The sequence below is a fragment of the Macaca fascicularis genome, chromosome 15 (assembly GCF_037993035.2).
Source record: "Macaca fascicularis isolate 582-1 chromosome 15, T2T-MFA8v1.1".
NCBI lineage: Eukaryota > Metazoa > Chordata > Mammalia > Primates > Cercopithecidae > Macaca > Macaca fascicularis.
In genome coordinates this window covers 124,166,321-124,192,766 of record NC_088389.1, presented here as the reverse complement: position 1 = coordinate 124,192,766, position 26,446 = coordinate 124,166,321, and the positions used below count along the sequence as shown (strand labels likewise).

At 54.9% G+C, this 26,446-nt stretch overlaps 1 protein-coding gene across 1 annotated transcript; it reads left to right on the top strand.

Moving 5' to 3' along the window:
* Positions 1-1,275: 1,275 nt before the first annotated feature.
* On the top strand, positions 1,276-4,987 carry BARX1 (BARX homeobox 1). Its single transcript, XM_045372944.2, has 4 exons — positions 1,276-1,701; positions 3,419-3,710; positions 3,793-3,877; positions 4,287-4,987. Exons 1-4 carry the CDS (start codon positions 1,479-1,481, stop codon positions 4,449-4,451), a joined length of 765 nt encoding a protein of 254 aa, XP_045228879.1. The 5' UTR covers positions 1,276-1,478; the 3' UTR covers positions 4,452-4,987.
* Positions 4,988-26,446: the final 21,459 nt, after the last annotated feature.

Sequence of the window (26,446 nt, the reverse complement as noted above, 5' to 3'; positions counted from 1 at the left end):
GGACCCTCGGCGTGCAGGACCCCCTCACTGAGTTCTCACAGTCTCCCTGGAGCCAGGTGTCAGCATCTCCTCAGGACAGGTAAGGAAACTGAGGCCCAGAAAGGGTCAGTGGTTTCACCAGTAGTGGCAGGACCAAAGAGAGGAGTTTAGTGTAGAGTAGCTTTGGGGTCGTTCACTCCACGGCTTGGGTTTATACTCTCTAATGATGGAAAGAAAGATCTAGAGAAGGCACTGCCAACTTCCTCCATCATGTTGGAAGCTTTGAGGCTCCGCAATGGAGCCAGGTCCCACCAGGGTTTGGTCTTTACACTCTCAGAGCAGCCTGTGGCCCCCTCGCCCCACTCCGCCCAGTAACGGTTTCTTGATACTCCAAAGCTGGGTGAAGACAAAGCTGCATCCTTCCCTTCTCCTCCAATCCTTTTTCTTTTCTAACTAGGGGGATGTAACCAGCCCACAGCCTCCTGGGGGCTGTCAAGGATGTGTCCATGGATCACTTGAATTTGCAAATCAAGCAAATCTCGGCTGGAGAACATTTTTCTCTCAGGGCAGCCCGGAGAGAAATGAGGCCGTACATGGTAAACTGAGGCAGAGGTGGGCGGGGTGCACAAGTGCCCCTACCGCTCTGCCCCTTGCATCCCTGCACGCTGCCTCACCCATGCCGGGTTGGCGGTCTTGAGCCCGGGACTGGAGGCTGCTCGGACCACCTCCTTCCCAGCTGAGGAGCGCGGCCTTTGCCCCTCCTCCTCCCGACCTTTCCGGGGCTACCTAAAAGCCGATCAAGCCGCTCGTTTTCTAGCTGTCCCCTTTCTTTACCGCCCCCTCCCTCTGCCCCGCCTGCCTCTGTGCCCTCCGTCACGTCACAGCCCGCTGGCTCTCACGCCTCTTTTGGTCTCTGTGCACATCTCGGTGGCGTCCCTGGTACCCTCACATCACACTCTCTCGACTCTTGTTTGGCCCACGCCGTCTCCCTCTGCCCCCTCTCTCACCTGTGTCGTTGATCCCTCCGACTCTCGTCTGTGGGGGTCTTGCCTCCCGAACTCTCCGGCTCTCTCTTTCCAGGGCGTGCGCTCCGCTGGGTCTCCCTCGGTCTCGGTCGGCCGGCCTCTTTCACGCGGCCCCCTCCCTTCTGGCCTCCCTTCCGCCTCCCTCCCTTCTGTGTCCCTCCCTCCGGCTCAGCCTAGGGGTTGGGGGCGGCGGCGCGGGGCGGGGCGGGGCGGGGCGGGGCAGTGACGCGGGGCTGGCCGGGCAAGAGGCGCGGCGGCGCGGGGCGGGGGCGCAGTCCCGGGTCCGACCGGCCGAGCCCCGCGCGCCCCGCCCGCGCCCTGCGCCTCCGCCCGGCCGGCCGGCGGGGGAGGGGGCATGAGCCGGCGCCCGCGCGCCGCCCCGAGCTGCGGGCCGGCCTAGAGTCCCGCGCGGGCCCCGCGCCGGAGCCAAGCCGCCGCCGCCGCCAAACAGCGGGCGCAGCCGTGGGCGCCGCGATGCAGCGGCCGGGGGAGCCGGGCGCCGCGCGCTTCGGCCCGCCCGAGGGCTGCGCGGACCACCGGCCGCACCGCTATCGCAGCTTCATGATTGAGGAGATCCTCACGGAGCCACCGGGACCCAAGGGCGCCGCGCCCGCAGCCGCCGCGGCCGCGGCGGGCGAGCTGCTGAAGTTCGGCGTGCAGGCGCTGCTGGCGGCGCGGCCTTTCCACAGCCACCTGGGTACGTGTGGCGGCTGCGGGGTCGCGGGCAGGGCTTGGCGGGAGACAGCGAGCTGAACCGCGGGGGCGCCCCGAGCCTCCTCCGGCCTCGAAGCAGCCCCGGGAAGCTGCTCTGGGAACGCAAGTTCTGGGACTGTCTCTCGGAGCCCTCCAGGCGGGAGGCGGAGGGTGCAAACGCCAGGCCTCAGAGAAACCAGGCCTCGTGCCCGCGGGCCGCCCGGGGAGGGTGTTCGCTCTTTCCTTCACTGCTTCCCTTCGGCCTCCAGCCCGGGGACCCCGAGTGAGCATCCCGGTTGCAGGCGCACGACCAGGCTACGGACTCTTGTGGGTGGAAGCGACCTCAGGCCACGGGGGCCTGGGCTTCGCCGCAGAGGGCTGGCCGGGAGTGGCCGCGGCTGCCCAGGACAGGGAAGTCGGACCTCTGGGGAGGAGGCCTGCGCTCCCGAGGGCTGGGTGCTGACGCGGGCCCAAGGCGGCCCGGAGCCCCCGGGAGCTCCAGCGGGCGAGGAACGCCGCCTTGGCCGCAGTGCGGACCTGCTTGGGCCTTGCCTCGGGGTCAGAGGCCTGACTGTGAGCAGCTGCCTGGCTGTCCCTTCTGCTTTCAGGTCGGCTGGGCCTCTGCAGGGCTTGAACGGCCTGCTCAGACCTTTTCAGCTTCTGCCCTTTCTCCCAATTTGGCGGGGCCTGCCCTGCCCTGATGGTGCCCTCTCCATCGCACTCCACCCTCGTCTTGTCTTTCCTGTCTCGCTTTCCAGCCGTCTGCGGGTCGGCCTCCCTCGGCTTCTCTCACTGGGGTCCGTCTGGCTTCCATCTCCTACCTTTTCCCTGCGGGTCCTCTGCCCCACATTTACCTGCGCCTTGCCCTACCCTTTCCGACTCCAGCCGGGCTAGGACTCGCACCTCAGTGACAGGCCTGTCGGGGAAGGGAGGCTTCTACGCTGTAGCCGGGACCCCAGCCCTTCAAGTCGCGTTCCCTGCACACCCCACCTCCCAGTCGGTGCTCCCTAGCCTGGAAACGGCAGGGCCAGCGCGCTGCTTCTAAGTCCATCTGGGACTCCGCCATTTGGCTACCTTTCATCTCCGTCTGCTCTGTTGTTACTAATTCGTTTGAAGCGGGCACACAGTCGTTTTAGGACTGAAGAAAATGGAAACATCTTCATGGGGAAGCGTCTGAAAATAGAAAACGCCAACAGTAATTTCCAGGTTCTCAGGGTACTTTGGAATTTCCGGGAAGCACCCAAGTCCAGCCCAGATGACTCCTAGCTGTTGTGCCACGCACGGAAGAGCAAATGTGCACGCTCTGTGCATATTCTTTTTCTAAGCAGCAGTGCTGATTTGGTTGGAGCAAACGCCCATCTTCTTAGGACCGGCTGCCGTTTTATTTTTGGTTTCTTCTTTCCCCGAAAGACAAGACCACTCCGAGTTTCTCGCAGCTGCAAACATGTTCATCAAGAACCCCGAGATCTCAGAGTCGCTGAGGCTTGGGGAACTCCAGGACAGCACGGACGGGGTCGAGGAGATACTCCCTCCCAGATCTGGGGAACAGCAGCGTTAAGGAGGGTCTCCATCTGCGCCACCGGCGCCGAGGGGCAGGGCGTGGAGATTTTGCGCTGGGTGGCACCGGCCAAGCGCGAGTACCCGCGTCGGCACATGGTGCGGCAGTCCCTGGGGTAGAGGAGCGCGGTCCTAGCTCACCCGGCTCCCCATTCTCTTCGCAGCCGTGCTGAAGGCCGAGCAGGCGGCGGTGTTCAAGTTCCCACTGGCGCCGCTGGGCTGTTCAGGGCTGAGCTCTGCGCTGCTGGCGGCGGGGCCTGGGCTGCCCGGCGCCGCGGGTGCGCCACACCTGCCACTCGAGTTGCAGCTCCGCGGGAAGTTGGAGGCGGCAGGCCCTGGGGAGCCAGGCACCAAGGCCAAGAAGGGGCGTCGGAGCCGCACTGTGTTCACCGAGCTGCAGCTGATGGGCCTGGAGAAACGCTTTGAGAAGCAGAAGTACCTTTCCACGCCGGACAGGTAGGACGGGGCAAGGCTGGGGCCAGCGGGCTGTGGGAGTGTGATCACTTGCCTTGCTGAGGGTGCGCCCTGCTCTTTCCAGAATAGATCTTGCTGAATCCCTGGGCCTGAGCCAGTTGCAGGTGAAGACGTGGTACCAGAATCGGAGGATGAAGTGGAAGAAAATAGTGAGTGTGCCTGGTGGCTTCCCGCCCCTCGGCTTCCTGGGCCATGCCCCGGTGCCATGCAGAGCTACTCTCCTCCTTCTCCCCGCAGAGACTCTGCCCAACCTCCCCATTCCCTCGGTGCCTGGTACCCACCGGGACTCTCTCAGCTCTTTCTGCCCCTTGGGTGCCTGGCTAAGCCGACATTTCTTCCTCTCTCGCGGCACCTTCAGGCCTCCTGGCAGTCTTATGCTCTCCAGGCCAGGCCGCTCCGCAGCGGCATTTGGACAAATAGCCGCCATTTCCCGGGACATTTCCCCACCATTTCCTCATATGGTTTCCTGTACTCCCTAGTCCCACCTGGGTGCAAGTCTCCTCGGGGATCCCCAGTCCACGTCCTGGCTCACCCAGGTGCCGGCGGTCCCCCGTGCAGGTGCTGCAGGGCGGCGGCCTGGAGTCTCCCACCAAGCCCAAGGGGCGGCCCAAGAAGAACTCAATTCCAACGAGTGAGCAGCTCACTGAGCAGGAGCGCGCCAAGGATGCGGAGAAACCAGCGGAGGTGCCGGGCGAGCCCAGCGACAGGAGCCGCGAGGACTGAGGGCGGCATATGGTGCCGGGCCCGGGATGCCCGCGCCGCCCGCAGCCCCCTCACCCGGCGGAAACCTGCGAGCCGGCCCTTCCGCGTCCAAGACGTTTACTTCCTAAATCTTTTTATTATGATCTTGAATGCGGACAATTGGGGCCAAACGAGGAAGGACACAGACCCTAAAGCCAGACCCAGGTCCCAGCGCGCTTCTGGGCTCTAACCTGGGAGACTCGCATCCGGCGCGGCGGAAGCTACTAGTCTCTGCCCTGAGCTCCGTGGCGCAGAGCGCTCCACGCGCATTCACGCCCCGCTCCTCGCCTGCACCCCCACCCCGTCTGGGGCCTGCCCTCCCGGCCGGGGAGCCTCCAGGCACACACCCGCTTCTGGACGTCGGGGACCGGCGGTTGGGCTCAGGCCACCACGGCCTGAGACCCCCGGGGCAACCGGTCGGCTCGGCCTGGAGGCAGGTTCCCGATGTCGCTGGGGCCCCTACCCCCTCTTGCGAAGACGGTGACTTTTTTTTTCCAATAAAATATTTTATGAAACAATCGGGCTCGGTGGAGCAGCTTCTGAATCCGCAGTGGGTGCGGGTGGGCGCGGCAAGATAAGCGGAACGCCGGCAGTTGCTTCTTAAACTTCCTTTCCTCCGGCTCTGTCGAAGGCAGCTGTGCCGGTGGCCACCAAGCACGGGCGAGGCACGGCGGGCGGCTCGGTGGCTGCAGGATCCTAGGAATCGCTTCCTCTCTGGGCGTGAGGGGCCAGTCTGAACTCCACCTCCTTTTCCTTGCCAGCCAGAGAGTCGCTGGCAGGAGCGGTCTGGCCGCACCGCGGGTGCCCAAAGGAGCAGGAGCCAGAGGTCCGCCGCAGAGCTCGCTCCGGAAGTGGTCCGGACAGACAGCCGCCTCGGTGGTTGTTTCGGTTTCCTGGGACTTGAAGTACCAGTTTGTGCGGTTCTTGAGATGGTCTTCACCAACCCATTATGAGGCTGATGGGAAGTCGAGGACGCGAGGTTTGGACAGAGCCCCCACCAGCGCGCGGGTCCTTGCGGCAGCAGTGGCTCCCCAGAGTTTTCCGCAGGATACTCGGGGCGGCAGCGCCTGGGCGCCTGAGTTCCAGCTCCGGGCAATGAGGGCACCTGGCTGACGCAGAGAGAGGACTCAGCTGACACCGGCCTAGGGAAGGTGGTCCCTTGCAGGGACACAGCTTGGCTGCGTGTGCCCTCAGGTGCCCCCTTCTCATAGAGGTCTCAGTTGTCTTCCTGCAGTCCAGGCTGGGCTCAGGGCTGCCTGTAGGTTCCTGTCCTCGTGTTTCCTGAAGCTGGGGGTGGGGAGGATGACCAGAGGTGGGGATGGAGCGACAGCCACTTTACTGGTTAAAGCTCAGTAAGACTATGAAACTTGGTCATTCAGAGTTCCTGAAGCCAGGTCCTTCCAGGCTCAAAAAGGAAAAGAGATTTAGGCACAAGAAAAAAAGAGATTCAGGAACAAACAACTCAGCTGCAAGTTTTGTGTTTCAGAATGTGAAAGTGACCTCTTCTGGCCCCCACCTATTGTGGCAACACCTTGCCTTTCAGATCTTGGCTTGATAGGCTCTTCACAGAACCTGAGCTCTGACTTCCCCTCCTGGAACCTCAAGGCCTGAAGGAATGAGGGGTTTGGTGGGGGGGGGGGGCAGTGTGGGGAGAGGAGAAGGAGAGAGCAAGCACTTTCTAAGGGCTGCAGCCACTTTCCTCACCCTAGTCCTGCCAGGTGTGGGAAACCAGCTCTTGCTCACTCTGGGTTCTTAATTCAGCCTTGCAAACAGCTGCCAGACTACTCGCCTGCTTTTCCTGAGAAGCCAGAACACCTAACCAACCCTGACTGCCTGGAATGAATGAACCATCAGTGTGTGACTGTGGCCCCTAATCCCTTCCAGCCTTGGGGTTACTCCCAGGTCTTTCAACCTAGCCACCCTGCCTGCACTAGTCCCAGCAGCCAAGTGACTTACCTGACTGCATTTAATCTTCTCCATTTGAAAGGACAGGAAGTGAAGGTCTGACCTCCGTGGAAAGGGAGGCCTGAGGGACCTGGTTTCCAGCTATGTCTCTATCATACAGAGTTGTGGAAGAAGGTAGAATGTACCTACACCAGTCAAGAGGGGCAAGGAGGGGGATCTGACCAGCATCAGTCACAGTTCCTTCTGGGCTCTCCGGTTTTACTAAATCCGAGGAGGGCAACCTTCGGCAGATTAGCTGCCCTGTGAGCCTTTTTTTCCCAAGGTGCCTTGCTGTTCTGGACCTAGTGGTCTTTGTAGGACCAGGGCTCTGACAGGTGGGGGAGGGGGTCCGGCCAATCCGGAGTCAGAGCACAAGAGCCCCAATATTTCAGCGGGAACAGCCCCCTCCAGGCACAAAGGGGAACTTGATGCGGGAACTCCGGTCGGAGGTCACCTGTGGGTCAGTGGGGAAGTTGGGCCTCAAATGAGGGAGACCAGATTCCAGGCCCTGCAGTGCGGGAGGGGTGGAGTTTTTGTCACTGCCTTCACTTCTGTGCTCCTTGGCGGGACAGGGAAAGCAGAGACAGACCGAGTTCCCGAGACCGGGGAAGAGTAGCCGGCTGCACGCCATTGTGTTTGGGCAGCTCAGGGCTTCCTAGCTTGGTGGAACCCTTGAGACCCGAAGGAAGCTCCAGGCCCGCTCCAAGGAGCTAAGGCGCAGAGGCAGATGATTGCCCGCCGGCCCAGAGACCCCGTGCTGACCAAGCCCGCAAAGCTGCCACTCTAGGTAAAGGACTGCATCCTGTCTTCCAAGGTGACGCGGTCTGTCGGGTTGCGCGTGCCGGACTGGAGCTACCTGGCGCCCGCCCTGCGTGCCACTGCGCCCCAGCCACCGAGCGCTGAGGTTGTCTCTCTGTCTGCAGGCAGCAGTCGCATCCCTCATTTCAGGCCCGGGGCTTGAAGAAAGGGTCCTTTGAATCCCATTCCTCTTCCCCTCCATGCACAAGTCTCTTCTCATCCCCAAGTTCCTGGGAAACAAAACCCAGATATGGCGCGGGCCTAGGCGGTGGCTGAGCTTCCCGGAGCCCGGGGGCCGCAGCCAGAGGAAGGAGAGGGCTCAGGAGTCTCGCGAGAGCTGTGGCCCTGCGGGAGTGGGGAGCGCCTGCAACCGCCTGGACCCTGGGGACGCGAAGGGCTGGGGGCGGAGAGAAGGCTGGGATTAGACTGGAGGCAGCGTTCGCCCAGAGGCGCGAAGTTTGCGCTCATTGTGCTTTATTCAAGGTGGCTTGGGGAATGAGGGAGTCTTTGGGGGGAGGATTGGCAGAAGGGCTCCGGCCCGGGATGGGGGAGGGGGTCGCTTCTCGACTGGTATGATCCTGGCTGGGAGCAAGACGTTCTCCTGGTCAGTAGAAGGGGAGCTGGAGTCCCGGGAGAGAGAAGATCTGGGCGGCGCCCAGCTGGGCCCGGCACGCAGGAAGCGTGTAGGAAACGGAAGGCCAGTTGCAGCCGGCTTGGATATTCCAGCTCACCGCCGGCTCCACGCAGAGCCCCCGCACCGCGAGGACAGTCGCAAGCGCAGTCGCGAGCGGGACGCCCCATCCCTCCCCCGACTCTTCACCTAAAAAAAAAAAAAAAAAAAAAAAAAAAAATTCCTCTGGCTTGCTCCCTTCCCTGTTCTGGATTCCCCTAGAGGGTCACTTGTGGGGACTAAGAAAGAAAAAAATAAAAAAAATTAAAAATAAAGAAGCGCGGGTCCTGGCCCAAGTCGACAACAGCGGAATCTGAAGTTTTTGTCCCCTGGAACCGGAGGGCACTGTCTTACTGTGCTACAGGAAAACCAAGCAGGGCCGGCTAGGGGTGGCCAAAATGTGGTCCTCTCAACCTGGAGTGAGCACCTCCACTTGGCCGTCTCTCCCCATCTTCCTGGAGCTCCAGGGTCCGAGCAGAAACCTGGCACCTCCTCTGTTTTCTGTTGCTCCCCCGCCTGATTTCCTTTCTACAGGTCAGGGAGCCTCTGCCCTAGAAATGACAGTACCGGAGAAAGAACGCAAAGGACATCCCCTGAGCCCACTTTGGGTTCCTGTGTCCACGGAGGAGACTAGCTGATGCTGGGAACCTCTGCACCCTCTGTCCAGGCTGGGTTCCCCAGTGGTCCCACCTACCGCCCCCACCCTCCCTTCCAGCTCAGCCGGGGGCCAGATCTGGGAGCTGAAGGAAAACTTCTCCAATGCCACCTCCCCAACCCCACTATAGGGAGGTAAGAGAGCTGGGACTCCTCGCTCCGCTGGGCAGGGCGGGAAGGTAACTGCAGCCACAGGGCCAGCAGTTGCTGACTCAGTCTGGCTCAGCTCTTTACCCCTGTTCTGGTACCCTGGCCACTCACAACTTCCTGCACCAGGACTGTCAGAGGCCTCTCCAGGGCAGGGCCTTCCCTCTTGGGATCTCTCTGACTTTGAAAGGGGGACCCTCACTGGTGTGACTTCAGAAGTTCAATTTGTCTTAGCTCTTACACGGTAGAGTTCGTAGGTCTCAACTTTAACACAGCATCTTCCCATCTCTAAAGTCTGGTTTCCATGACAGTTGGCAGTTGGGATGGGGGTGAGGGTACCAGAGGCTGTGGGTGTCATGGATGCCCCATGTAACCCCCCACACACTCCCGCAGGTTTGCCGAGGTTATCCAGCCATTCCAGTGGACAGTGGTGGCCTCTGGCCTCTCAGGCACCAACTCTGGATGGGAAGACCACGGAGGGGAGTCCTTCAGGTAGGCCAAGGAATTCACAGGGGAGGAGCAGCTTGGGGAGGGGGGGTGACCTTCAGCAAGGCACAGAAATTCACAGGGGAGGAGCAGCTTAGAGGGTGTCCACTGAGAGAGGTGCCTCTGACCTCAAAGAAGTTTTAGGAATACCTCCAGTGCTGATTGATTGCGCTGATAGTTGCCGTTTTGATGTAAACTCAATAGTGATCTTTTTTTTTTTTTTTTTAAATCTATGTCCTAATGAGCCTTAAAAAGAGATCTTTGAGTAGGTATAAAATAAAAATTCCAGGTGATATGAGAGCAATGGGCTATGGCTCCATTCGCAATATTTAAACAACTTTTCTTTCTCAATGCTTCGGGAAATAATCGTGCATCTGACATCAGAGGCAGCATGAACCCGCTGATAGGTATCAAGCTCTTATGTCAGCCCTTCATTCCTTTAACAAGCACTTATTGAGTGTGGCAGACAATTCCTAGTGCTAGGGACAGAATCTGCCCTGCCAGTTTCTTCTGAATTACCTTGTCCATCCAGTGACACCCCAGTAAGGTAGGTGCTCCTGCTCCCATTTTCCAGAAGAGAAACCTCACAGATGTTAGGCAACTAACACAAAACCGTTAGCAACGAATTGGATCTGATTTCAGCTTGGCGAGTCTCCACTGCCCCTCACTCAGCAGCCTCAAGGTCCAGCTTGGGGTGCCCCACATGCCTTAGGGTCTCCAAAGCCCCTGCCGGCCTGGAATAAGTCTCACTCATTTGTTCACCAGTTTGTTCAACATGACCTCTGCGTGCCAGACACGGTGCTAGGGAGGGGTGGACAGACGGTGAAGAAGCCACAATTAAATCCACAAGATGATTTCAGAGAGTGATCGTTGTCAAGTGGAAAATGCAGCAGGTGATAGAAGATGAGTGGGGTGGGGGCTTTAGCCAGGATGGTCTGGGAAGATTGGTCTCAGGAAGTGACCCTTCAGTGGAGACCTGAGTGACCAGGAGGAAGGGGCCGTGCTGTGAAAAGCGCCTGGGGATGAGGGAAACCAAGTGCAATGGTCGGAAGGCGGTTATGAACCTGGCGGAGGGAGGTGGTGCGGAGGGAGGCGGTGCAGTGGGAGGCGGTGCAGTGGAAGGCCAGGAGCAAGGAGAACGAGCAAGGAGAGGTGGAAGAGTGGGAGAGAGCAGGCAAGGATGTGGGCCCAGGCACCACTTGGAAGCGCTGGGAAGAGGCAGCGTCCTGCTCCTGCGCCCTGGCCGGGGAGATCCCCTGACGGCTGCCCCCAGTCGGCCCTGCCGAACGCAACTCGGCCCGCACGCGCAGCCGCCCCAGCCCCCGCGGCGGCTCCGCCTCCACCAGGCAATTTGCTTTTTTTCTCCTTTTTCATAAGGATGCAATTTTCTGCGTGCTTTAAGGACATTAGAAGGGCGTTTGACTGACGCGCCATGCGAAACGCATTAGCGAGGCTCGCGCTGCGCACGGCAGGCGGCGCCGCCCGTGCAAGGGGCAGGTGGAGGCCGAGGCAGGGGAGAACAAGCAGAGGGACTCAACCCCGAGGGAGGAGAGACCACAACACGGGGCAAGAAATGCAGAAAGCAGAGACAGAGGTGGACGACAGCGGCAGTGTCTTAAGAGAGAGAGAAGGAGAAACAGGGAAGTGTGTGAGAGAGTCGGGGTGGGGAGGCACAAAAACGGCAGAAAGCCAGGGGGAGAAATGGAGAGACAGGCTGGAGAAGGGAAAGGGAAAGTGCAGATAGGAGAGGAAGGTGGAAAAGTTAGGGTGAGGAAAGAGTTACTGAAAGAAGGCAGCCCAGCTGTCCCCCAGACCGCCATGTGACCTTGAGCACAGAAACAAGCGAGTTCCCTGCCTGGTAGTGGAGACAATGGAAAGTGACAGAAAACTTCCTCTTTGTGTTTCTGCTTTTCCAATGAGCCAAACTCCCTCCTTCCCCAGGGCACTCGCACATGCTGTTCCTCAGTCTGCAATGCTCTTCCCTGTGCTCCCGGCTGCCAGGGACTGTCTGCTTCTTCCCTCCTGGGCTCCCAAGGGGCGTTTCGCAGAAGAGGACTGCTCAGACCCTGACTCACCTTGCAGTGCTCTCTGGCACTCACCACCACTCACAATGCCTAGTGTATCTACCTGGGATCTATCTTTGGGGCAAGGTCTCTCACTGCTCCTCTCCACCCAACATTCCCCTGCACTTTAAGGAACTTAAACTCTGCAAATGCTCAGATACCATCCCGCTCCCCAGCCTCAGACTGGCTCAGAGGATGCTGGCTGAGTGGTTCTTTTTTTCCCCCCAGGGATATCTGTAGAAGTCCCTCCTCCTGTCTGAATGGTGGCTGGTGGCTGGTGGCTGAGTGTGGGCAGGGGGAAGGTCTAGAGGGGTTTGGGCTGGTCCTGCAGGCAGGATTTGGGAATGGTCCAGGGCTCCACGTGGGGATATGGGGCAGGAGCACCAAGTGGCATCGTTCCCCAGCCCTGGAGCCTGAAGGGGGCCCAGGCCCTCTCCAAGCAGAGGCAGGGATAGAAGCCAGCTAGCACTGGGACCAGCTATGTGTGCCAGGCCCAGGATGGGGCCTTTCCATCCCCACCTCCACCATTTTGGAAGCACTGATGTCGGGCATGGCCGTGGCTAATCCCTGTGTGCTTAATCCGAAAACCTTTTGAGACAGAGACTGTGAAATCTGTTTCTCAGATGAGAAAACTGAGGCTTAGAAAAGAGTCTCACACCGAGTGAATGGCAAGCAGAGCTGGGATGTAATTCAGCCCAAAGTAACTTGATGAGCTAGTCCTGTACCTTCAGCCCTGAGAAGATTCCCGGAGAAGGTTTAGCTCGCTGAACTGCGTTGCAATTCATTCCAGAATACAGCTGTTTTGAGTTCAATCAGTGAAGGGCCCAAATACAAGCACAGCTGAGCCATGGGGCAGCCTAGCACTGTGGTTAACACCCAGGGCTTCACCATTTGTTAGCTGTGTGACCTTCGGCAAGTTACCTGTCTTCTCTGTGCCTCAGTTTCCCCCTCTTTAAAATAGGAACTGGTAACACGATCTCATGTCCTCATTGGGTGCCTAGACATGCAATGAGTGGGATTTCCTCCCAAAATATTTTTGGAACAAATGTGAGGGTATAACTTGGTGTTCAAGTGGTGTCCCTGGAGCTGATGGGAGCTACTAGGATGGAGGAGCTCACAGAACTGCAGGGGGCATCCCTGTTCTGGTCAAGGGGACAGGGCTGGCTCTCTGCAGGCCTTTGCTGCTCCTCCCTCCTTGTGGGCTGATGATGGACTGTTGGCAAGGAGAGAGCCTGGGCTTTGGAGGCAAATTTGTGCTGGGGTCCCTGAAGGTCTGGTATAATTCCCTTCTGTTGTCTTCATGGCACTTACACGAGGGCAGTCCTCGGGAGCTTACCAGTTGATGGGCTGCTGCCCATCTCTCCCACTGGCATGTCTTCTCCGGAAGGGCAGAGACCCTGCCTGTCCTGCACCCTGGGTCCTGGATAGCACTGGGATGTGGCAAGTGCACAGCAAAGATCTGTGGACCGGATGAGTGAATGTCCTGCTGCCCCAACACTTACACACTCGAAGGTCCTGGCCAAACTCTCACTGTCTGGTTATGACCCATGTGTGAATATCTCATGACAATAGTTAGCTTGGCCTTCCCTGTCACAGCTGGTGGAATGCAACACCCTCTCCTCTCCTGCCTGCTGGTGGTAAACTGAGGCAGGAGCGGGCTGATTGGCAGGCTTTTGGCAGCATGGGTGTGACCCTAGTGGTGCTCCACTCTTGGGACTCCTCACGGTCTCATAGGTCAGGCCATGTCATTCCTACACTGATGCTTCAGCAACAATAAAACCCATCAGGCCCTGCAGTGAATGAAAGAAAGAAAGAAAGAAAGAATGAATGAATGAATGAATGAATGATGGCCTAGCTCTTTCAGCTGTAAGCTCTGGCTTTGAGTTGGCTGAGGGCTTCTGCTGCCACCAAAGCCTGCCCTTGTAGTAGCCTGAAAGTGCCAAGAAATTCACCCCTTCCACCCTTGAAAGTGGTCCTCAACCAGGGGTGGGTGGGAGTTTGTGGATAGAGACCTGCCTCATCCCCAGGTAGATGATGCTGAGGGGTGCTGTCCACACTGGCTCCCAGAGTTCCCCTGCAAGGTCAAGCTCCAGCTGCCCCTGGGTTGATTTGCTGGACACCACACCCTTTGTCAGCTGTGTGGCATCAGTCTTGCCCTGTGTAACATGAGTGGATGGGCAAGCTCCATAGAGGGCCACTGTGGGGAGGGGAAACCATGAAAGCAGCTCCCCTCATGTCTCTAAACTGTTGTGATTCTGGGTAGGCTTTTATTTGAACAACAGGATAGCTGCAAAATGAGGTTTAAGACCAGCTGAAGAGTAGGACCCTGCCCAGCTCAGAGCTTCTGGAATCTTCCACGTTCTGCTTTAAGCAGCTTTGCATTAATCATGCAGCAGCCTCCCTGGTGTGTAAGGGGGAGGAGGAGGAGGAAGGAAGAGGGAAGGAAAGGAGGAGAAAGCAAGGAGGACCGCACACTCCCTGATACCCGGTCTGTGTGATGCCAGCAGTGGCTATTCAGAGGCTGGGATGGCTGCCTAGATTTCCTGATCTTCAAGGAGACCTTGGACATCCTGTGAACATAAGCAAGCAGGACCCCTTCTAAAGAAGGGACGGTGTGCTTCTTTGTGAAGGGGCCCCGCTGGGCAGCCCAGCGGGTTCTTGGAGGCCCAGTCCACATGGAGCTCCTGTGCTCTTGCTGATGGGGGATGCGCAAGGCAGGAGAAAGAGGAGGAGGAGGAGGCCTTGGTGGCAGAAACCAGTATCACGGGCAGGGAGTGAGTGGGGCTGTGGGAGAAGCGCAAGTGTGGATACTCTTTACTATCATTTTTTCATTATTCATGTATTCATTTCCTCATTCCCTTATTTGATCTTACAATAAGAAGTTATTCGTGCCTTATTTGTATACCCATGTTCGTAGCAGCATGATTCACAATAGCCAAAGGGTGGAAGCATCTCAAGTGTCTATGAGCAGATGAACTGAGAAACAAAATGTGCTCTGTACACACAATGGAATGTTATTCACACTTAAAAAGGAAGGAAGTTCTGACCCATGCTACAATGTGGATGAACCTTGTGGACATTATGCTCAGTGAAATAAGGCAGTCAGCAAAGGACAAATACTGTGTGATTCCAGTTATATGAAGTCCCTACAGTCATCAAAGTCATAGAGACAGAAAGTAGAACGGGAGTGCCAGGGTTTAGGTGGCTTTGGACAATCTCGCTTCTCCCCTTGAACTTGTAGTTCTCAAGAATAACTGTAGAATGTGCTGTGGCTATGACACCCATAGAGAGGGACGGCTGGGGCAACCCTGGCTCTGTTCTAGTTCCCACCATAGAAGCAGGATGTCCTTCAGTGGTTTAGCCAGCAAGCCTCTTTGCTCCCTGGTCTAAAACCCAGTCCGAGACCTGCTTTCCAGGACCCTTCAGCTGGGGTGCAAGTGGGGCACACATGAATGAACAAGACAGGGGATCCCGGGCTTCCGTTGTCCCTTGCTGCCTATCTGTAAGGAACAAACCCACTTCATGTAACCTGTTGGGTGCCTGGGTGTTCTCTCACTGGACTCTGACAATTTGCTAGCCAGTGGACAGTGAGCCTACTCTGGGGCTGGAGGAGGGGCAATGGGGAACTCGTGTTGAAGGGGGACAGAGTTTCAGTTTTACAAGATGGAAAGAGTTATGCAGACGGATGATGATGATGATGGTTGCACAACAATGTGACTGTATTTGAAACCACTGAACTCTTAAAAATAGTTACAATGGTAAATTTTATGTTGTGCATATTTTACCACAACTGAAAAGTTATTGTGCCTTCTTTGGACAAGATTCTGGGCTTGGCTCATCCCCTCAGAGAGCATGCATTCCCTCCCGTTCTGCATCATTGACTCCGAGCTGATGACTGCTTTCTTCACCTGTTAGTACATTCGGTGCACACAACTGGGCACCTGGTGATTGTAGGACACAGCTGAGGGCAGGACAGGCAAAGCCCCACCCTTGGGAGCCACCTCCAGTTGTGGGGACAGTGAACAAAATTAGTAAGTAAAGATGTAATAGGTCACCAAATGGAAGTGCTTTGGTGAAAATAAACCAAAGAAGAGGAATGGGTGCACAGTCCGACAGGCCCCATGGAGCTGGTGACACGGGAGCAAGGGAGAAGTGGGAGGGGAGGGCACAGCAGGCACAAGGGCCCAGCCAGTGTGGCAAGAGTTTGTGGGGCAGGCTTGAGCCTTGCTTTCCCTCAGAGAGGCGATCTGACGGAGGTTTGAGGGGTTCCTCTTGCCGTGTCTGGAGGTGGGAAGAGGGTCTAGGCAGGGAGCCGTGGGAATTACTGCCACCATCCAGATGAGAAATGATGGGGCAGGATCAGATGTGGCAGAGGCGGGATTCAGGTGCATCTTGAGGAGCGCTCAGTTGGTGGCTGGCTGAGCTGGACGAGCTTTAATGAGAGGCCTGAGCTGTGGCAGGTGGAAAGGACCCTGGGGAGTAGAGGTGGGAAGTGGTGCCAGCTGCTGGCAGTTCCCTGCTGGCTGCCCTCCAGGCAGCTGGGACTCGATGTCTGTGATTAGAGGTGGGCAAGGAATAGGGTTGGGAACTCACAGAGAAGAGGAGCAGCTCAGTTGATCCAGGGAGAAGGTGTGCATCCCGGTAGGAGGACCAAGGTGGGCTGCAGGAGAGGGCCCAGGTCCCATGAGAGGAGCAAGGGTAGGCCGGGGACAGTCCTCCCATGGAGTTCTGGGAAACAACCTCTGGGGCTCTTCTCCTAGGGAAGCTGGTGCCGGCAAAGAAAAGCTTCCTCCCAGTGTCAGCTGCCAGGGATGTCTGTCAGGGGGTGAGTTCCCCATCACAGGAGGTGTGTGATTCAGGAGGGGCCGTCAAAAGACAGCTGCAGCAAGTGGGCAGCACTAGCCCTTAGAGTTGTTTCCTAAATAAGGAGACGGAAGCCAAGGGTGAGTGGGTGAGACCCAAAGCACATTTCCTTGCCCACCCCCAAACCTCAGGGCCACCATCTCTGCCCGTGTGTCTGAGCTGGTGGAGAGCATGAAAAACGGAAGGGAGGACTCAGGCTGGATGCTCATGGCGCTAGCACCTTGCTCTGCCACATAGTACCTGGGTATAAGCCAGGCTCAGTGTCCCATTCTGGAAAGGGCAGCTTTCAGGGCTACATCGTAGGAGTCCCATTGTGTCCGGAGCTGGTTCCTTCCGGTGGGTTCATGGTCTCGTGGACTTCAAGAATGAAGCCACAGACCTTCACAGTGAGTGTTATAGCTCTGAAATGTGGCATGGACCCAAAGAGCGGTGGTACAAAGTTTATTGTGAAGCGCAAAAGAACAAAGCTTCCACAGCTCGGAAGAAGACCAGAGCAGGTTGCCGCTGCTGATTTGAGGAGTGGCCAGCTTTTATTCCCTTATTTGTCCCCGCCCATGTTCCATTTCTGTCCTATCAGAGTGCCCTTTTTTCAATCCTCCCAGCAATTGGCTACTTTAAGGATCCTGCTGATTGGTGCATTTTACAATCCTCTTGCTAGCTACAGAGTGCTGATTGGTGCATTTTTACAGGGCTGATTGGTGCATTTTGCAATCCTCTTGTAAGACAGAAAAGTTCTCCAAGTCCCCACTTGACTCAGGAAGTCTAGCTGGCTTCACCTCTCAAAATCCATGGCCTGGCCCCTGTCTTTTGGGGTCCCTTGTCTGCAGGACAAGCCCCTGTTCCTGGAAGTCTTCACCACAAAGTGCTGCTTGTGATTTTTTTTAAAGTCTCTGTGAGTTACTCATGTGTTTAAAATTATTTTAATCTATTTTACACGCTATATAAATGGGGTTGTGTGTTTCCTTTTTATTAAAGGTGTCTTATTTAGGCTGCTTGTAATATGACCAGGAGGCTCTCTGCTGAGGCCAGGGATTTTTGTGGGGCTGCAGAGTGGTCCACAGCATGGAGGGCAGCTCTGCCCTTAGGGTACTGTTAGTGCCCTCGCCTAGTGGCCTTGGCACACCTCCCATCTGTGGTGCTGCAGCCTCTGGGGCCTAGATATGTGTGCTGCAGCTCTCCTGCACATGGTGGCATGAGATGCCTGCTTGCCCAGGTGGCAGTCACTGCCAAGGCCCCAGGAAAGGGGCTGGTCAGATAAGAAATGTTGTCAGGTCATGGTCTAGACACTTGATGGACACAGTGGAAGACCAGGCAGCCCAGATCCTGTCCCCATGAGAATGGCTTGATTTGCTGCATTTTTGAGAAGCTGTGAAGTGCCTGATTTGTGCTGGGGACATGCAGCAGGGTGAGAGCTAGCCCTGCCTCCATCAGCTCCTGTTGGTGGGGAGATAGACTCTGCCTTTCTTTCTTTGTCTTTTCTTTTTCTTTCTTTCTTTCTTTCTTTCTTTCTTTCTTTCTTTCTTTCTTTCTTTCTTTCTTTCTTTCTTTCTTTCTTTCTTCTTCTTTTTTTTTTTTTTTTTAGAGTCCTTCTCTGTCGCCAGGCTGGAGTGCAGTGGCACGATCTTGGCTCACTACAACCTCTGCCTCCCGGGTTCAAGCGATTCTCCTGCCTCAGCCTCCTGAGTAGCTGGGACTATAGGCATGTGCCACCACACCCAGCTAATTTTTGTATTTTTAATAGAGATGGGGTTTCACCATGTCGGCCAGGATGGTTTTGATCTCCTGACTTCGTGATCCGCCTGCCTCAGCCTCCCAAAGTGCTAGAATTACAAGAGTGAGCCACCGCGCCCAGCCAGACCCTGCCTTTCTTTCGCCTCTCCTGAAGGCCCTCTCCCCTCTCTAACTGCTTCCACCTCCCCTTCTGCTTAAGACCCACAGCCACACTGACCTCTTGGCTATTCCTCCAACATCTGCCCCAGGGCCTTTGCTCACCCTCTTCCATCTGCCTGGACTCTCCTTCTCCAGACTTGCCCACAGTCCACTCCCTCTGGCCTCTCACAGGCCGCTCAGATATGCGGATACTGTCTCCTTAGTGAGCACCCCATTATAGCCCCAGCCCAGAACCCCTAGTCTAGCCCAGCCCCTCTCCCCACTCACTGCTCCAGGGTGCTCCGCAGCTTGTATCCCTGTTGGGCACACATCCGCTGTCCTTATTTTGCCTTATTTGCATCTCTCTTCCTACAGAATGCAATCTCCCAGCACTTTAGTCTCTTTCATCATGTGTGTCCTGAGCTCTCAGGACAGTGATTGGCACATAGGAGGTGCTTGATAAGTACTTGTGGAATGAGTGATGGATGTGCTGATGGATTGAGTAACATCTCTAGGTCAATCTGTCTGTGCATTTCAGTAGGATCTGTACCCAGGGGTGGAACTGCTGGGTCACAGCATATGCATAGGTTCAGCTTTCCTGGATCTTTCAAACAGTTCTCCAAAGTGACAACACCACCTTATCCTCCTCCCGGGAGAATCCTCAGTGCTCTACATCCTCCTCAACACTGGGCATAGTCTCTTTCATTGTACCTTATCTGGTGGGTGTGCAGTGCTAGCTCGCTGGGATTTTAATTTGCATTAGCACCTTTTCATATATGTAGTGCCATGTGGATATCCTCTCTTGTGAAATGATTATTCAAGACTTTCAACCAGGTGTGGTGGGTCACACCTGCACTCCCAGCACTTTGGGAGGCCCAGGTGGGAGGACCACTTGAGGTGAGAAGTTTGAGACCAGCCTGGGCAACATAGTCTCTACTATGTTTTGTCTCTACAAAAAGTACAAAATTAGCCAGGTGTGGTGGCATGTACCTGTGGTCCCAGCTGCTCAGGAGGCTGGGAGGGCAGGATTGCTTGAGACCAGGAGGTCAAGGCTGCAGTGAGCTGTGATTGTGTCACTGCACTCCAACCTGGGAAACAGAGTGAGACCCTGTCTCAAAATGAAAGACTTTTGTCCATTTTTCTACTTAGGTACCTGTTTTCTTATTAACTGTAAGAGTCTTTATGTGTTAGGCGTAAACCCCTCTGTCACTGCAGGGGTTGCAGTGAGAACATAGTCACGTGACACTAAGTCCACACCACGCCCCGTCCCTGCACACTTGTCTGGAACTGGGTATGCATGTGCAAGTCGGTTCTTCAGGCACCCTCGGTCCTGGGAGACCTTACCTGTGAGTACCCCACCTCAATTAAAGCTGTTCATTCAGCTGGTGCTCAACTGAGGGAACAAGAGGTCCATTTCCAAGTTGGAATAAAGACAGGCTGGGTCAGCCTGGGCTTGTCATGGGCTGTACTGGCAGTCTTGGACGTGACTCTTTCCTGAGGGTGATTTTGGCTCTAAGTGTCCATCTTAGAAGTAGACACTGTGTGGAAAGTGGCCACACCATTGGTCTCAAAGGAACATGATTGCTTCAGTCTCTGGTGCTTCGCTCACAGCATACCCCTACCCCACCTTGGCCAACCATGTCATTGACACATTGCTGAAATGCCTGCCTGGCCTCTAGGCCTGGTGAACTTGTGCTTCCCTTTCAAGATTCAGTGTAGAAACTGCCTCCTCCAGGAAGCCCTCCAAGCTCTTCCGAGGATGAAGTAGAAACCTCCTCTGTGTGACTGACTGGTTGACTGTCTGACTGTCTGACTGACTATTTGAGTGACTGACTGGCTGGCTGGCTGACTGGCTGACTGACTGGTTGACTGACTGTCTGACTGGCTGGCTGACTGGCTGACTATTTGAGTGACTGGCTGACTGGCTGACTGGCTGACTGGCTGACTGACTATCTGACTGGTTGACAGACTGACTGACTGATTGACTGACTGGCTGACTGGCTGGCTGACTATCTGACTGGTTGGCAGACTGACTGACTGATTGACTGACTGGCTGACTGGCTGGCTGACTGACTGACTGACTTACTATCTGACTTACTGACTGACTATCTGACTGGCTGACTATCTGTATGACTGACTGGCTATCTGACTGTTTGGCTGGCTGACTGACTGACTGACTGTCTATTGCTTCATGTTTCTCCTTAAACCCATTCACTGTTTTTTTTGTTGGTAGAGCTCTCCATTTATTTTAAAGTAATAACCATAATTTCTTCTTTTCAGAGTTCTGAATTTTCTAATTTTTAAAAACTAGACTTTATTGTTTAGAGCAGTTTCAGGTTCACAGCAGAGCTGAAGGAAAGTGCAGCAAGTTCTCCTATGCCCCTCCCCTCGCATGCACGGCCTCCCCCATAATCAGCTCCCCCCACCAGAGTGGGGTATTGGCTACGACTCATGAACCTACATTAATGCACAACAAGACCCAGGGTCCCCAGCGGACGTTAGGGTTCTCTCTCGGTGCTGTATACTCTATGTGTTTGAACAAATGTCTAATGCCATGTATCCACCACTATAGAATCCCAAAAAGTAGACTTACCGCCCTCAGCACCACCTGTGCTTGATCTATTCATCCTCCCTCCCCTCAAACTCTGGCAACCACTGATCTTTTTACTGCTCCGTGGTTTTGCCTTTTCCAGAATGTCCTATAGTTGGGGTCACACAGCATGTATCCTTTTCAGATTGGCTTCTTCACTTGGTGATTTGCATTTGAACTTCCTCCCTGTCTTCTCAGTGCTTGCAGCCCCTTTCTTTTTAACAATGGAGACTATTCCGTTGTCTGGATGTCCCACAGTTTGTTTATCCATGCACCTATCCATAGGCATCTTGGTTGCTTCCCAGTTTTGACAATTATTATGGATAAAGCAGCCATCAGGGTCCATGTGCAGGTTTTCATGTGGACATACATTTTTCAACTCCTTTGGGTAATACCCAGGAGTGTAATTGCTGGATTATATAGTCAGAGTATGTCTAGTTTTATAAGATGTAAATAAAGTGTTTTTTAAAAAAGAAAGCCTATATCACTGCAGTTAGTGGAAAACCAGTATCATCTTGCCGTATGTAGAAAGTAAGTTTAAGAAAATAATACAATAAAAGAAAAAGGGTCATCAACTTCTGGCTAAACTATGATCTTGCAGAGTCAGAAGCCTTAGATCCTGAGGGCTGCTCTGTCTCTATTCAAAAGGGCACCAGCAGATGTTGGAAGGTATGCCAGGTTTCTAATGCAGTGGCAGAGGACGAAACACAGTGTATCCATGACCTCTGACCATTCGCTCTCCACCTCAGAGCCCCAGGGGCCTGCACGCCACTCTTGCGGCTTGAGGCCAGGCCAAGCAGTTCAGGCCCATGGATGGGTGGTGGGCAATGCAGGGAGGCTCAGGTTCCCATGCCCTGGTGCTTTCTCCTCCTCCTGGTGGGCACAGAGCCCAGCATCTAGAGCCCATCTGTACCCTCTTCCCTACGCTGTGCCTCCTGCCGTCCAGCAGTTCCTGCCCGATGGCACACTCAACCAGAAAGGCAAAAGGGATCCTTTGCTTTATTTTTAATTAAAAAGTCAAGCGTCTGTTGCCTCAATAAAGACTAAAGTAAAATTTACCTGGAATCCCAGCCCCCTCTGTGAGTCTCTCTAATTCCTCTCCCATCAAGACCGCTAGCCACAGGGATTTGGGGTGTGTCCTTCCATACAGGTTTGAAGCTCAGAGACTCTTACCTCCCTCCTGTACTTTTAAAATTGATCATCTCTCTACTTCCCTTTGTCTCCCTATCCAACTACCTTGTGTGTTACCACTGGGTGTACTAACTGCTGAGCTGCACGCAGGACAGCCACGCACAGTTTTGCAGGTCCAGCACTGCCCAAGGCTGACAGCTGTGCGGCGAGTGGGGCTGAAATCTGGCCTGCGTTTCACTTGCTGAACTGCAAGTACTGGGTCTAGACTGCGTTCTCCTCCCACGAGGGGACTCTTCCATTTCCCCTAAAAACTGCCTGCAGATGGGCAGAGGCACTCATGGATGTGTTGTTTTGCCTTCGGGCTGTGGGGTCCCAGGTGCCAATACGTTGAAGCAAAGTACTGGCCAGCCGGCCCTGGGCCCTGTATCTCTCCTTTATCTGCGTTCCCCTCCTGCACATGACTGTTGTGATGTATTTAGGGGGTTTTGCTTTTATGTTCTTATGAAATGTGTATCATTGTTTGGATGGTCAAGACAGTGCCTGGCTAATACAGGCACTCTGTAAATGTTTGTTCAAGGAAATGAATGAATAAGAAGAGTTTTTAACGTAGACCATTGAAATTGTGCTGTTACCGTGCCTCCTTCTGCGTCTTGCTTTTTGAACACCGCACTGTGGTTTTTCACAGTCCGTCTGTGTTGCTGGGAGGGATCCCGCCCATTGCTCCTGATGGCTGCTGGGATGTGCCCAGGAGGTCCCCGAACTACTCCCCTAGTGGCAGACCCCAGGCTGACCCCAATCCTCACCTCCATCTGCTACCACACCAGGGCTGCTCTCAGGCTGAAAGAGTGTTTGGAGCAGAGTGGTTAGTGTGAGTTTACGGGGATAAAACACCATGCGCCCTTTGTGATCCCCTCAACCTGGCTTGTGCAGTGCCAGGCTATGCTGGGTGGCCCCTCACTGTCAAACCGGAAGTTCAGGCTTCCTAGGGCTTGAAATGCAGGGGTGTCGCTTCCTGGAGGCCTTGGCTGGTGGAATACAGGAGGGACAGGACCAGGCAGACACATTCTCTACCCTTTCCTGGGGCTCCCCCTGGAGAGGTCTCAAGTGCTGACCAATCAGGCCTGCTTGGGAGACTCCCACTGTAGCTGAACCTATGCTAGAGGGGCAGGAAGCTGGCGAAGAGGTGATTCCTGAGGCCCAGCAACAAAATGGTCAAGTGAAAATCATCCAAGGACCTTCCCCCAGCGGCATTTGCTGCTGGGTCTCCCAGGTATTGGTTCTCTCCTCTTCCTCCCCGCTTTCTTCTTTCCTTCACTCTCACCCCCCACTCCCACTCTCTCTGCCCCTCCACCTGGGGCTCAAACACTACTTTTAGAGTCCCAGGGAAGGTGTGAGGACTGCAGAGCTACCTAGGCCATGGGAGCACCCGCTTGCCCTGCAGGACACATGGCCAGGGTCCCTCTGGGTGGGAGCCTCCTCCTGACTGCTTAGGGGTGCAGGCCAGCTGGGCTCCCTGTGGTGCTGAAAGGACCAAAAGATGGAGTCACTAGTCTGGTACTGAACCCACATGGGGCTCAGCTCGACCACAGGGCAGCGCCCCGTCCCCATGTCCTGACTATTCCCGTAGCTGGTTGGCACTGGCTCCTGCCTTCGCCAAGCTGGAAATCAAGTGGGGCGTCAGCCGTCAGCTGCTCCTATGTCCCCATTTTACAGGTGAAAACTGAGACCTGGGTCAGGGAAGGGACACAACTGAGGGTGGACAAGAGTCTGCCCTTGATTCCCTGTGCCAAGCTGCCATTGTAGTTGGAAAGAACTTTCTGTTTTGGGGGAACGTGAATGTCTGTGCTCTTTTAATTTTAAGACAGCAGAATTGCTGTGGTCAGAACTATGGCATGAATCCTTGTGACGGGCCAAATTGTGCCTTCTCCCAACCCTGTGTTGAAGTTCTAACCCCTGGAATCTCAGAAGGTGACTGTATTTGGAGACAGGTTCTTTACAAAGGTAATTAAGGCAAAATGAGGTCATATCAGTGAGCCCAACCCAACATGACTGAGTCCTGTGAGGAGATGAGGACACAGCCACACACAGAGGGGTGACCCTGTGAGGATACAGGGAGAAGACACTGTCTACAAACCAAGGAGAGAGGGCTCAGGAGAAACCAACCCTGCCGACACTTTGATCTCAGAATTCCAGCCTCCAGGACTGTGCGATAATAAATATCTGTTGTTTAAGGCTCTCAGTGTGTGACATTTTGTTATGGCAGCCACAGCTGACAAGTATAGCCCCACAGACTTTTATTTTTCCTGTTTATATAGTACTGAGGCTAAGAAATTTTGAAATTCTCTTAGTGCTTTTGGAAACAAATGGAAATAAGCCTAGAACTGACTTGATTCAACAGTGAGGAGCTCCATTCATCCATTACCTAACTCAGTCTCCAGACACTTGCCCTGTGCAACTCTGAGCTCTGCACGCAAGCCATGGGATTCATGAGGCTCAATTTAGCCTCAAGGAGCTCATGCTGCGGTGCAAAGATGAGGTCCCTGTTCATCCCGAATCTATTAGTGCTTGCTTCAGGCCGGTTTCTATAGCAGGTACCATGGGTACAGAGGAGGGGAACAATGCACGGCCCCTGCCCTTAAAGAGAATGCGGTGCAGTCAGGGAGCTAAGACATCATTCATTCATTCATTCACTGGACAAACGTTGGCCTTTGCCAGGCATTGTGCCTCTTGAGATACTAAGAAGCATGCCCGGGAGGGGGATGTTAGCTGGGTTCTTCGCCCCGTGGATTGCTTCAACTGTAACAGCAGGAAACTCACCATGCACCAGGCACTGGGTTGGGCCCTTTACGAAGTCAGTTCATCCACATTTCCAGCAGTTCCTGTCCCAACTGCCTAGTATGAAACCTTGGTGCTGGATGGTTCAGGCTTTAAGTGTTTCAGATGTTGGAAGGCACGTGAACCGTGCATTATGTATGTGTCTCATGTTGTGAAACATGATGAACGGATTGTGGAGATGATTTCAAGAGGGTAAGTAGTCCACAGATGGCCTCTTGCAAGGGCGGGGCATGGCGCCAACCCAGGTTTCCACAAACCTACCAAAACAGCTCGCATTTTTCAGGGTCTTCTGGATTTTAATTGGGGACTGTATTCTTCTTTTTTCCATTTCACAGATGAGGAAACAGAGACACCAAGAAGGGAAGTAACTTGCTTGGCAAGTGGGTGGTGAAGGCAGGGCTTGAACAAGGTTGAGGGGCTCCCGTGGCTTTTCTGCCTGTGTGTCTTGTCCCAAATACCACACGGATCAGGACCTCCAGCGCCTACCTCTCCCTGAAGCCATAGGCGCTGACTCAAGTGCACACCTGCTCGGTTCAAGTGGTTGCCAAATTCAGGGTCTTCCACCTCTGCAGAGGAGTGGGTATTGTTGGGAAATCCTTCTGAGGTTCCTGGTCAGTCCTGCCCCCTTTCCTCTGTGGTGATGATTTCAAGCCTTCAAGTCTCCACCATCTGTGATAGATTGATCGTGAAAATATCCCACTCTTCACCCGTTCAGGCATCCCTGTGTCCATGCCCTTGCCCCCGGCCCCCTTGAGCCTGTCTCAGCCAGTAGAATGTGGTGGAATTGAAGACATGCCAGCTCTGAGCTCAGCCCCAGGGGTCCTTGCAACCCCGACTCTCCTGGCCCTTGCCTATGGGGACAAGACTGGGCTAATCTGCCAGCTGAGAGACCGCATGGAGCAGAGCCAGATGGGACCAGCCAGTCCAGGTCCAAGTCACCAGACAATGCCATGAACAGGCCTAGTGCATTCATAGACTTGTGAAACCGGAGATTTTAAGCCACTTTTGTGTGTGTGTGTGAGCCAGGGTCTTGCTCTGTCACCCAGGCTGGATTGCAGTGGCTCTCCTCCTACTTCAGCCTCCTGAATAGCTGGGACTACATATGTGTACCACCATGTCTGGCTAATTTTGGCATTCTTTCTGGAGAGGAGGTTCAGCTATGTTGCCCAGACTGGCTTCAAACTCCTGGGTTCAAGTGATCAGACCACCTCAGCTTCCCAAAGTGCTGGGATTACAGGCATGAGTCACTGGGATGGTTTCTTCTTTCTTTCTCTTTCTTTCTTTCTTTCCTTCCTTCCTTCCTTCCTTCCTTCCTTCCTTCCTTCCTTCCTTCCTTCCTTCCTTCCTTCCTTCTCTCTCTCTCTCTCCCTCCCTCCCTCCCTCCCTCCATTCCTTCCTTCCTTCCTTCCTTCCTTTCTTTCTTTCTTTCTTTCTTTCTTTCTTTCTTTCTTTCTTTCTTTCTTTCTTTCTTTCTTTCCTTCCTTCCTTCCTTCCTTCCTTCCTTCCTTCCTTCCTTCCTTCCTTCTCTCTCTCTCTCTCTCCCTCCCTCCCTCCCTCCATTCCTTCCTTCCTTCCTTCCTTCCTTCCTTCCTTCCTTCCTTCCTTCCTTCCTTCCTTCCTTCCTTCCTTTCCTTTCCTTCTCTGTCCCTCTTTTCTTTTCTTTTCTTTTCTTTTTGAGACAGAGTCTTGCTGTGTCAGCCAGGCTGGAGTGCAGTGACATGATCTCAGCTCACTGCAACCTCCGTCTCCCAGGCTCAAGCAATTCTCCTGCCTCAGCCTCCGGAGTAGCTGGGATCACAGGTGCCTGCCATCATGCCCCGCTAATTTTTGTATTTTTATTAGAGATGGGGTTTCACCATGTTGGCCAGACTGGTCTGAAACTCCTGACCTCAGTTAATCCACCTGCCTTGGCCTCCCAAAGTGCTGG